The 12726-nt window shown below is 39.2% G+C and overlaps 1 protein-coding gene across 1 annotated transcript in view; it reads left to right on the top strand.

Moving 5' to 3' along the window:
* kcp (kielin cysteine rich BMP regulator) overlaps nt 1-11281 on the top strand; it is a 64548-nt gene extending 53267 nt beyond the window's left edge. Inside the window, exons 42-47 of the mRNA XM_067420032.1 lie at nt 3313-3485; nt 4809-4920; nt 6039-6140; nt 6489-6653; nt 6886-7183; nt 9927-11281. Coding sequence (XP_067276133.1) covers nt 3313-3485; nt 4809-4920; nt 6039-6140; nt 6489-6653; nt 6886-7183; nt 9927-10144 — 1068 coding nt within the window. The 3' untranslated portion in view covers nt 10145-11281. The remainder of the gene's footprint in view (nt 1-3312; nt 3486-4808; nt 4921-6038; nt 6141-6488; nt 6654-6885; nt 7184-9926) is intronic.
* The last annotated feature ends 1445 nt before the right edge of the window (nt 11282-12726 follow it).

Genomic DNA, 12726 nt, shown 5'->3' with positions numbered 1-12726 from the left:
GATTTACTCACCCTCACCCTCATCCTAGGGGAATATGATGTTCTTCTTTCAGACGAATACAATCAGAGTTATATTAAAACATGTCCTGGCTCTCCCAAGCTTGTGCATCCATCCATTATAAAAGATATCCAAACGGCTCTGGGGGTTAATAAAGGCCTTCTGAAGCAATGTGTTTGTGTAAGAAAAAATCCATGAAATGTACACTTTACAAACTGTAATCTTTTAGTTTTAAATATGGATATTTTTCTCACGCAAACGCATTCACAAACTTTCCTCAGCCTCTCTGCTCACCACAATGCGCTTTTATGGACTTTAAAACAGAAACCGCCATTCACTGCCATTATAATGCTTGGATTAGCCAGGACATGTTTTAATATAACTCTGATTATATTTGTCTGAAAGAAGAAAGTCATATACAAACTATATGGCTTGAGGGTGAGAGTAAATCATGGGGTAATTTCATAGATTGTAAAAAGAAATATGGACGTAGTGTCCGTGACATCACCCATAGGATTCTGAAGAGCAGTTTTGAAGCTTAAAGTAGAGACAAGCTGGCCGTTGCCATCTTGGCAGCACATCATTGCATGTCACGCCCGGATAACAGAAAATGGGCAAAGAGGCGGGATGTGGATAAATGGCTATCCACTTGTCACTCAAAGTGGCCATGCCCTTAATTATGCAGAACTTTAAGGCTTTATATAATGTAAACGAATGAGTTCTAAAAAATTCACCCCCCTCACAGTTGTCTTGAAGGGCAAAATTAGCCGTATAGACCAAAAACACAATTTCTACCAGGCTGTAAACATATTTTTTTCTGCTGTAAAGTTGGCCATTTTAACATGGAGCTCAATGAAATTCTGCTCCCTTCTGGAGCCCTAGAGGCCAGTCGAGGAATTGCAGTTTAAGTTACTTTCGTATTGGCTTCAACCATAGATAGACTGTAAAAAAATATGGACGTAGTGTCCCTGACGTCACCCATAGGATTCTGATAAGCCGTTCTGAATCTTAAAGTAGGGGCGAGCTGGGCGTTGCCATCTTGCGAACGAGTCATCGCATGTCACTCCCGGATAACAGAAAATGGGCAAAAAGGCGGGATGTGGGCGGAGCTTAGGTGACGCAATGACTATAGACAGCGGATAAATGGCTATCCCCCTGTCACTCAAAGTAACCACGCCCTTAATTATGCAGAACTTTAAGGCTTTATATAATGTAAACAAATGAGTTATAAAAATATTCACCCCCTCAGAGTTGTCTTGAAGGGCAAAATTAGCCGTATAGACCAAAAACACAATTTCTACCAGGCTGTAAACATATTTTTTTCTGCTGTAAAGTTGGCCATTTTAACATGGAGCTCAATGAAATTCTGCTCCCTTCTGGAGCCCTAGAGGCCAGTCGAGGAATTGCAGTTTAAGTTACTTTCGTATTGGCTTCAACCATAGATAGACTGTAAAAAAATATGGACGTAGTGTCCCTGACGTCACCCATAGGATTCTGATAAGCCGTTCTGAATCTTAAAGTAGGGGCGAGCTGGGCGTTGCCATCTTGCGAACGAGTCATCGCATGTCACTCCCGGATAACAGAAAATGGGCAAAAAGGCGGGATGTGGGCGGAGCTTAGGTGACGCAATGACTATAGACAGCGGATAAATGGCTATCCCCCTGTCACTCAAAGTAACCACGCTCTTAATTATGCAGAACTTTAAGGCTTTATATAATGTAAACAAATGAGTTATAAAAATATTCACCCCCTCAGAGTTGTCATGAAGGTCAAAATTGGCCGTATAGACCAAAACCACAATTTGTACCAGGCTGTAAAAATGTTTTTTTCTGCTGTAAAGTTGGGCATTTCAATATGGGGCTCAATAAGATTCTGCTCCCTTCTGGAGCCTGTCTCTAGTGGCCAGTCGAGGAATTTCAGTTTACATTACTTCCGTATTGGCTTTAAGGGTGCTTTCACATCTCTAGTTCGGTTCATTTGGTCCGAACCAAGGGCAAACAATTATACATTGTTGCATTTTTCAGCTTTTTTGGTTCCTTTTCACACCACACTGATTGCTTTGGTCCGAACCAGTTGAAATGAACCAAAACGAAGGCACGTGACAACATCCACATCACTCATTGGCCATGGTGTATTTCCTAAACTGCTTTTCGATTGGTCAGAATTTACGTGTGGAAAAATTCCAACAGAAGAGGCAAAGCCAGCAAACTATAATAACACTATGGAGAGACGACTGCGCGGGCTAGTTTTGTCCCTGGCCATCTACTACACTGTGTAAATTTACCATAGTATGCAAACAATACCTTTCTATAATGAAGCGCGGATGCGACGTGAAAACAACATTCTAATGCACTGCAAACGGCGAGTGCGCATCACCCAAGCGGAGACGTGCATTAATTATTCTTAACTGACATGCTCATCTTCCCAAAAATATTTCCAACGATCTATCAGGTAATAATGTCATGCACACAATATCAGCGCTGCTAACTACGGCAGCTGGTTTAGTCCAAAAATGATCAGTACTTTTGCAGTTGGTTCTGTTCAAGGTCGGATCACGTTCTCACCACAAACAAACCGCTCCAGAGTTTGTTTGAAAGCGTACCGAGACCACCTCTTCAAGGAGGTCTCGGTATGCTTGTTTGGTCTGCTTTTGGTGCGTAGTACTGCGTACCCGAGTGCGATTGCTGCTTTCAGACCTGACCAAACGAACCGCACCAAAGAGGGAAACGAACTCTAGTACGATTTAACCGAACTAAATGAGGCAGATGTGAAAGCACCCTAAGAGAGAACGCGGGAGGTTGCCGCTTGGCTTCAACAGAAACTGGGTGAGTTTACTGCTTGAATAATTTTCATTTTTGAGTGAACTATCCCTTTAAATTTTGGAATAGAAAACCTGGATTCGTGATGAGGCTTATTGTGATAACTAAATACAAAAACATATATGCATTCAAAAATGTTGAATAATATGGTTCTAGAATATTATATTTAATAATATTTTACTTTAAAATGATAAACTTCACATTTTAGACTTTAAACCAGTTTTGTTTTATTTGTTGAAAAGTTGTTTTAGTAATTGTTTTTACAGTCATTTTATGTTTTTTACAGCATTTAAGAATGTTTGCCATAAACAATGACCTACAATTAAAATGGTTTTAACTTAATTTGTACACGTCTTAAAAAGCTCTAGATTTTATTAACCTTGCAAATCAGTATACTACTATATTAGTGAGAACATTTATGACTGTCAAGGACATCTCTGGCCCCTCTCAGGTATAATATATCTGGATATATGCAGTAGCATTTGTGTGTTTGTAGGATGAAACTCTGGCTGTAATTCCTGGAATGTGTTGTCCTCACTGCATTCCCCACCCCGCCACCTGCATTGTGTTTGGAGACCCTCACTATCGAACATTTGATGGAAAGATGGTGAACTTCCAGGGGACATGCACATATGTTCTGGCTTATGACTTTGTGGGAGGAGACTTCAGGTGCTCAGAATATTTTCTTGCTCACATCTACACGACTGTTCAAAAGTTCAGAGTCAGTACGATTTTTTGTATTTTTAAAATGTTACTTTTATTCAGCAATGATGCATTACATTTATCAAAAGTGTCTGTAAAGATATGTATAATGCCAGCAGCCATATAACCCTGTAAGACTGGTTTCCCACTGAAGCTAAGCATGGCTGAGCCTGGTCAGTACCTGGATGGGAGACCAACTGGGAAAACTAGGTTGCTTCTGGTAGAGGTGTTAGTGAGGCCAGCAGGGGGCACTCACCCTGTGGTCTTTGTGGATCCTAACACCCCAGTATAGTGATGGGGACACTATACTGACAAAGAGCACCGTCCTTTGGATGAGACGTTAAACCGAGGTCCTGACTCTCTGTGGTCATTAAAATCCCAGGATGTCCTTCAGAAAAAGAGTAGGGGTGTAACCCCGGCTACCTGGCCAAATTTGCCCATTGGCCCCTCTGTCCATCATGGCCTCCTAATAATCCTCCTCTCCTGATTGGCTTCATCACTCAGTCTCCTCTCCACCAATCAGCTGATGTGTGGTGAGCATTCTGGCATAATATGGCTGCAGTTGCATCATCCAGGTGGATGCTGCACATTGGTGGTGGTTGAGGAGATTCCCCCTTCTATGTAAAGTGCTTTGAGTGCCTTGAAAAGCGCTATATAAATTGAACAAATTATTATTATTTATTATTAATGTTACAAAATATTTATATTTCAAATAAATTGTGTTCTTTTGAACTTTTATCCATCAAAGAATCATTCAAAAAAGTATCACAGTATCCACAGAAATATTAAACAGCACAACAGTTTTCAACATTGTTAATAAAAAAAATGTTTATTGTATTTAATCAGAATCTTTGAATGATTTCTGAAAACTAGAGTACTGATGCTGACAATTCAACTTTGCCATCACTGGAATAAGTTACATTTTAAAATGTATTCCAATAGAAAACACTGTTTTCAGAACTGTTCAAAAATCTTCCCTACCCCAACTTTTGTCAATATTCAATATCTGACATTCTTGTCCTTGTGGGGATATGTTTTGGTCCCCATGAGGAAAACAGGTTTAAATTATAAATCATACAAGGTTTTTTTTTAAATACAGGATGTTTTCTGTGATAGGTAGGTTCAGGGTTAGTGGATAGGATATGCAGTTTGTACAGTATAAAAATCATTATGTCTTTGGAATGTCTCTGAGAAACATGGAAACCCAACGTGTGTGTGTGTGTGTGTGTGTGTGTGTGTGTGTGTGTGTGTGTGTGTGTGTGTGTGTGTGTGTGTGTGTGTGTGTTCCAGTGTCCATGTTTCTAATGATGACCGAGGACGTAGGGGAGTATCTTGGACGAAGGAAGTGACCGTGTTTATTGGAGATGTTGTGGTGCAGCTGCTTCAGGACTGGATTGTCAAGGTAATATGCCTTTAGGCCTGTTCACACAAAGACTGATAACTATAAATATATATTTTTCATAAAATAAACTGTGAGCTACTATGAACCTTGACTGAGGTTTTGGCGTCCACAACAATTCACTATAATGTTCTGTGTACAGGTGTAAATGGGCCTTTACAGTGCTATTTGCGATTTTTTTTATAATACACCATATACTGTAAATGTTCACAATTCAAAAATATAACAATTTCCTGGACCGTTCCCACCTGGTGGAATGAGCTGCCGATCACAATATGTGCAGCCGAGTCTGTAGCCATTTTCAAAAAGCATCTTAAGACACATCTTTTCCAACTGCACCTGACCAATAAAGACTAGCACTTAACTATCCAATTAAATGTTCTGTTTGTTTGTCTAAAAAATAAATATAAAAAAAACATAAAAAAAAAAAAACATTTGTTTGTGTACTGTGCTCGATTAACTAAGACTTCTTACAGCACTTGCAAGGTTGTTGCAACTTGCAGCTTCTTGCAACTTACAAGGTTGTTGTCCTTGTTTGTTACGTTGCTTCTATTGCTCTCCCCCTTTTTTTAAGTCACTTTGGATAAAAGCGTCTGCTAAATGTAAATGTATAACCAAGTCATGATGTCATTGTCACAGTGGCATAATAGTTTGTGATTTGTATTCTTTCTTACACATTTATATTTGTATTTCTAATGTGATGAATATAATAGCTGATATAATTAGCTAAATCAGAGATTCCCAAACTTTTATGTCAACCAAACCCACTTTGACCTAAAATATTTACTTGAATTACCCCCAGAGTCTTTCATTTAATATTTCAATATTTTAAAAACATATTTGCATTGTTTACAGTTCTCTCATTTTGTTTAATGGTCACATGACATGCAGGTAAATCTTTTAAAGTGTTTTAGATTTTTTTTAATTATTTAAATTTTATATTTTTATGATTTCACTAATTATCAGCTTTTCATCAACTACCGGAGTTTCTTTGTGACCCCTAGATTAGTGAAAACCCTGTTTATCAATTTACCTTCAGCTTTTCTTTAGACTCTTTTTCAGTGTTGAATATTGACAACTTTGCTTGTTGCTTGTTTTCCGCCTTTTCTTCAATCCATCAGGTTAATTATCAACCTGTGTCCCTGCCGTTTCTCAAAGAGCCGTATGTTTACCTTGAGCGCAAGACCAACACCATCCTTCTGAACACTAATGTTGGGCTGAAGGTACAGTCTCTGTATGAATCTACTCTGGGTTCAATCTTCTAAAGGAAAGAAACATTATTAACAAGATCTCCTTAATATGAAGTGCTTCTTTATTTCAATGAGATGATGTTTGGAGAAGTTTCTTGCTTAGATTTTTCTCCTGAGAAAAAGAACTTAGTAATCTAGAGCTCAGATTTGCTAAAATACTAAAGATCAAAACTTAGATTTCAATAATTCAAACAAATTCTTCCCAGACCACAGTATCTATATGGATTGCCCTCATTCATTAATTTGTAATATTTTATATTAGGTTTTGATAGCACTTTTTTTTTTTTTTTTTTTTTTTGATGATGATGATTGTGATTTAAGGTGTTATGGAATGGCCGTTCTCATGTGGAAGTTAGCGTACCTGGTACCTACAAGAAGCATATGGGTGGTTTATGTGGCAACTTCAATAACTTCCCTCAGGATGACATGAAACTTCGCAACGGACAAATCGCCAAATCTGAAGCAGCTTTCGGAAACAACTGGAAGGTTAAAACACTAAAACATCTTCATGCTGTATGTGATTGATATGTGGGTTTGTAGTTGACAGAAAAAGTTTCAGCAATGAGAAGAGGGTTGGAATGTGTTCATTTTCAAACCAGTTTTTCTCTATTTGAATACCAAGTTTCAACATGTCTAAAGAATGCATGCTAACTACACAATCTTGTGTTATAATTAGTTATTAATGTATTTCAAATGTTAAATATTATTTTCCTTGCAGGTGGGCAGTGGAAATTCAAGTGTTCAGTGTTCTGATGTGAAAAACATTGATCCGTGTAAGAAGGCTGGATACTCTGCCCGTAAGGCCGCAAATGCTCGCTGCACAGTACTGAAGTCGGCCATGTTTGAGCGTTGTCATAAGGTGGTGCCACCCGAGATGTTCTTTGCATCATGTGTGTATGATCTCTGTGCCTGTGGGTCCAATATGGATGACTGTTTGTGTGAAGTGTTGGAGGCTTACGCGTCAGAGTGCCGTGAAGCCGGGGTTATCCTGCAGTGGAGGTCGCCGACACTCTGCGGTGAGTGAGAAATACTGTCACCACACTTTTTGAGCATATACGTAAAAATGCACTATCCCAACTTTAATGCTTGGGAATGCTAAGGTTGATATCTTTTTAAAGAAGACACTCAGCAGAGTATTGTGAAAGCGTTTCAAAAAATGAAAGTGTAAAAATGTTATACAATTTGAAGTTTACTGTAAAACAAATGTACTTTACTAAAAAGAAATTGGACTTGGAAATTGGACTGTCCCCAGCAGACTGGGGACAGTCCACGGCGGCCTGGTGGCAGAGGTGTCACGCTGGAGCAGGATGTACTTGATTGCCTCAGTCTGCTGTTGGACTGCTATGAATTACTGGATGAAGTCTTTGACAATGTTGCCGAAAAGGCCACCTTGTGAGATGAGGGCATCAAGAAAGCGCACTTTGTCGACATCCCGGATTTTAGCCAGAGATGAAATTCCTGCAGCACAAGTGCACCACAATTGCATGCTACACCTGGGGAATCTCCGCGTTCCTTCCACAAATTCTGAACATTCTCATGCCCGGGAAGAAAGACACCAGGGTGCAACGTGGCTGTGGACCATTCACCGCACCCAGGAACCAATCATCCAACTCCGAGCTCTCAGGACAAGGGGGAGGGTTCAACTTGAGTCCGATGCCCGCGGCAGCCCAGGCAACATGGCAATCAACTCCAAATCAGTCTGAGCAACCATCCCTAAAGCTCGGCTTTATCTTCCTCTGCAGAGGACAATAGTCTGCTCTCTGATGCAGCTATCAACCTCTGATCCTCACCCGGAGCACTGAATGACATGCAGTGTACCCCATATGAAGGATCTGCACCATCACTTGGCAGCTTGATAGCACACAACACTGCAGAGGATTAGGAGTTCAGTCCTTCCAATAAGGGCATAAACCATCCATGAACACTGCCTTAGCATGCTCTTGGCACCAGACCTGTGAGACAGTGATCATGGCCATCAAAAGAAGACAGGAAATGACCACATTCAGAAAGGCATAGACAGAAAGCCATCTTTAAAAGGACAGTCACCAAACACGCTCTTTTAGGGAAAGCGACTCTTTGCGCTGAAGCCCCCAGGGGAATTTAGCTGTACTTAACTGTGCACTGCTCTTTTAGAATGGCGAAACCTTCTGAATGTGCCCTCTCCATCAGAGTACAACAATCTTTGTAGCACACTCGTTGCTTCTGGTGATTGGAAAAGTGATGGCGGTGCAACCACTCGGCTCTGAAGCAGAAATATGTGGATACGTGCCGCCATCTTATATACCCGTATGTCTGGGGGAGTGGCTTGTCATGCAAATTCCACTCAACAATTGCATTGGCCATTGTATTGACTGACAGATGGGGAACCCCTATTCTTAGAGAATCATCAGAATAATGAAAATTGTGCACTCACATAAAGGATTAGGAACACCTGTTCATTTTCTCATTAATGGAATTATCTAATCAAGCAATAACATGGCAGTTGTTTCAATGGGGGGTGGTGTGGTCCTGGTCAAGACAATCTCCTGAACTCCAAATTGAATGTTAGAATGGGAAAGAAAGGTGATTTAAGCAATTTTGAGCGTGGTATGGTTGTTGGTGCCAGACGGGCCTAGCTGAGTATTTCACAATCTGCCCAGTTACTGGAATTTTTACGCACAGCCATTTCTAGGGTTTACAAAGAATGGTGTGAAAAGGGAAAAACATCCAGTATGCGGCAGTCCTGTGGGCGAAAATGCCTTGTTGATGCTCGAGGTTAGAGGAGAATGGGCCGACTGATTCAAGCTGATAGAAGAGCAACTTTGACTGAAATAACCACTCGTTACAACCGAGGTATGCAGCAAAGCATTTGTGAAGCCACAACACGCACAACCTTGAGGTGGATGGGGTACAACAGCAGAAGACCACACTGGGTACCACGCATCTCCACTACAAATAGGAAAAAGAGAATACAGTTTGCACAAGCTCACCAAAACTGAACAGTTGAAGACTGGAAAATTGTTGCCTGGTCTGATGAGTCTCGATTTCTGTTGAAACATTCAGATGGTAGAGTCAAAATTTGGCGTAAACAGAATGAGAACATGGATCCATCATGCCTTGTTACCACTGTGCAGGCTGGTGGTGGTGGTGTAATGGTGTGGGGGATGTTTTCTTGACACACTTTAGGCCCCTTAGTGCCAATCGGGCACCGTTTAAATGCCACAGCCTACCTGAGCATTGTTTCTGACCATGTCCATCCCTTTATGACCACCATGTACCCATCCTCTGATGGCTACTTCCAGCAGGATAATGCACCATGTCACAAAGCTTGAATCATTTCAAATTGGTTTCTTGAACATGACAATGAGTTCACTGTACTAAAATGGCCCCCACAGTCACCAGATCTCAACCAATAGAGCATCTTTGGGATGTGGTGGAAGCTGGAGCTTCGTGCCCTGGATGTGCATCCCACAAATCTCCATCAACTTCAAGATGCTATCCTATCAATATTGGCCAACATTTCTAAAGAATGCTTTCAGCACCTTGTTGAATCAATGCCACCTAGAATTAAGGCAGTTCTGAAGGCGAAAGGGGTTCAAACACAGTATTAGTATGGTGTTCCTAATAATCCTTTCGGTGAGTGTATGTTAATGGGTTTGAAGAGGTTTGTTCATGTCATGTAAACACTCTGTGTTGTTTAAAGCTATTTATATACATTAATTTGACTTGATTTGTTGTGCTTTAGTGTAACAACACCCTTTTTCTTTTCTATCCCTACAGCTGTGGGTTGCCCGCTGGACCGCGGTTATGTCTTTGATGAGTGTGGGCCGCCGTGTCCTAAGACGTGTTTTAATAAAGACGTGCCACTCGGTGTGATCGAGGCACACTGCTTTAAACCCTGCGTGCCAGGATGCCAATGTCCTGCTGGACTGGTAGAACACAACGCCCATTGCATCGCCCCTGAGAAATGTCCTAAAATTATCCATGGCAATTTTTGAGACCCTTAAACTGTGGAGTCAAACCAGTTGTCTAAATCTCACGGAATCTTGGTTTTAATCATCCCTGAGATGATTAACTAAAACATGCGCTAGCAGTCAACATGAGATGAAAATTTGCCTTATTTCTTTATATTGCACTTTCCTGGTCTTATTCTTTAAAGACCATTTCACACTACACCGACAAATGTCCACCAATGGTAACAGTTTGTTTTTGCTGATTGAACATGTTCATTCACAGTTTGCTTCAACATCACATGGGAATATCTGTGACATTCTAATCGGGTGATTGAGTATGAATTGGCCTTAAGATTCATTATTATACATTCTTTTATATAAAAACTTGGTACTTGTCAGCTCACAAATCCCTCTTACTTATCAACCCTTGTCCTTCCAACATCTGCCTCCAGATTTTTACAATCCAATAATTTCCTGATGGATAAAAAGTCCCATCCTAAAAAAAAATTCTCATAAATACATAAGATTACAGGTATACTGAGTTGGGAATTAAGTTTTATATTGATTTTAATATAATTGAGCTTAATGCACATTTCATTTTTACATTTTTAGTTAAAACCACATAAACTATCCTCTACTGTTTACTGCATTTCATTTTTTGTTTGTTTGATTGATTGGTGCTACTGTCTTAGATTGTTTCTGACACTGTGTTTACCTGTGTTTAATGGAGCTAAATTACACATCATCATTTACTCATCCACTAATAGGAGAATATTTTGAGCCAACTGGACAAAGTTTTCCTCTTTCGTTTACCACAAATCCAAGGAGGAAAAAGCTTTTTTGAATCATCATGAGGTTGCTTTTTTAGCAAGGTCACTTGCCATAAAAGATCAAGATAAAAGATTATGCTTATTAAGATTATTTCCTCTTCAATTTGATATTTCTAAACAAATTAATGAGTTGACCTATAGGGGAAAATCTTCATAGTTGTTTTTCTTTGTTTTGTTGCACTGTTTTAATGGGCCTTTTCTGCTGTTGCACTGTTGTTTTGATTTATTTTTTCACTAAATACAGAGTTTTATAAACAATGTTATTACATGTGATAATTTAATTTACAATGTTGACAGTGAATCTATGTAAAAGAAACACAAAACAGCTAATCTGATATAATTATTCACATAATTATTCTGAGTTAAATATGTTTTGAACATGATTGAACATGTTCATTCACAGTTTGCTTCAACATATATATATATATATATAGAGAGAGAGAGAGAGAGAGAGAGAGAGAGAGAGAGAGAGAGAGAGAGAGAGAGAGAGATATGCATTGACATTCATCAGTATCTGCATGTCATATTTAATGTATTCCCATATTTACTGTGTCGCCTTATTACACCAAATCCCACCATTACCCAGTCTGTGGTTGTTCTTGTTGTTCTTATTTTTACACTTTTTTATTTTGAATATGAACTTTTGGGGCATTTTCTAAAATAAAATGGCACATAAATAGCTAGCTAATTTTGATTAAAACGATTTAATTTAGATTTACTGGAGAAAACAAAAGATTATACAATTTTAATAAAAATGAACTAATGGGATTTTTCCTCAATACCATACATTTATTATGATCTTACAATATTTGGCTGGTTGTCTTAATTTATCAAAATTCGATTACTTCAACTTTGATATGAACCATAAATGTTACTTTAACTAATGTAAACCCTAAAATGTTTCAATTCAAGGATTCAGCCAGGCTTTTTTATATATAGTAGCTGATTAATGTCATGATTTGTCTGAGGAAGAGTGTGGTCGACACACTGAGCACCTCTGTAATCAGATCCTAATGGTTTCCTCAGCAACAGACGTGGCTTTGTTGTAATCATGCATCATTCATGAAGATAAACTCATCGAACAAGTAAGACACTTTCTCTCTTCAAGCTGTAATTAAATAAGGTAGAACTATCTGTTATGTTTGTATTTAATATTTGCATCATGATGTACAGCAAGAACACATTTTGTTCAAAGTAATGAAATTGAGCTCATGAAATGCCTCGCAATTTTTTAGGATGGAAGAGTGTTTGCATTTGGTTTGTGAGACCATCGGTGTACATGAGGATGAGGAGGTCGGCATGAACGTCATCTGTTCCCTCTATAAGAGCGTCTTTCTTATCACCGCCAGCCTGGAGGAGACAAAGAGAGCCATTTCACAGGTGAACTTTTGGAAAACAGACATACGGCTCAGAATCTCATGAATGAGAAGAGTGGAGGGGAAAAGAAGGGGAAAGAAATAAGAAATGTTTAACGTTATATCAGAGTTTAATGTGTTCAGGTCAGAGGTCAGAGTGGAGGGCTGTCATGTTCAGCCAGAGGAGTTCTGCATGTTCTCCTAATGATGGAGAAACATCGGGAGAACAGAGAAACGGTATTTAATTATCTATATTTCTCTAAAATATTCACTTTATTTATTAAGTTCCATATCGATTACATGGCATTATTAATGACCAATAAAGCCCTGAATGGTTTAGCTTCTGTGTATTAAACTGACATTCTATCGCCCTACAATCTATCATGCTTTTAAGGTCACAAAACTCTGGACTTTTGAGTACCTAGGATATCAAAAAAGAGGC

The sequence above is a fragment of the Pseudorasbora parva genome, chromosome 16, assembly GCF_024679245.1.
Source record: "Pseudorasbora parva isolate DD20220531a chromosome 16, ASM2467924v1, whole genome shotgun sequence".
Taxonomy (NCBI): Eukaryota; Metazoa; Chordata; class Actinopteri; order Cypriniformes; family Gobionidae; genus Pseudorasbora; species Pseudorasbora parva.
This window is presented reverse-complemented; position numbering and strand designations above follow the sequence as displayed.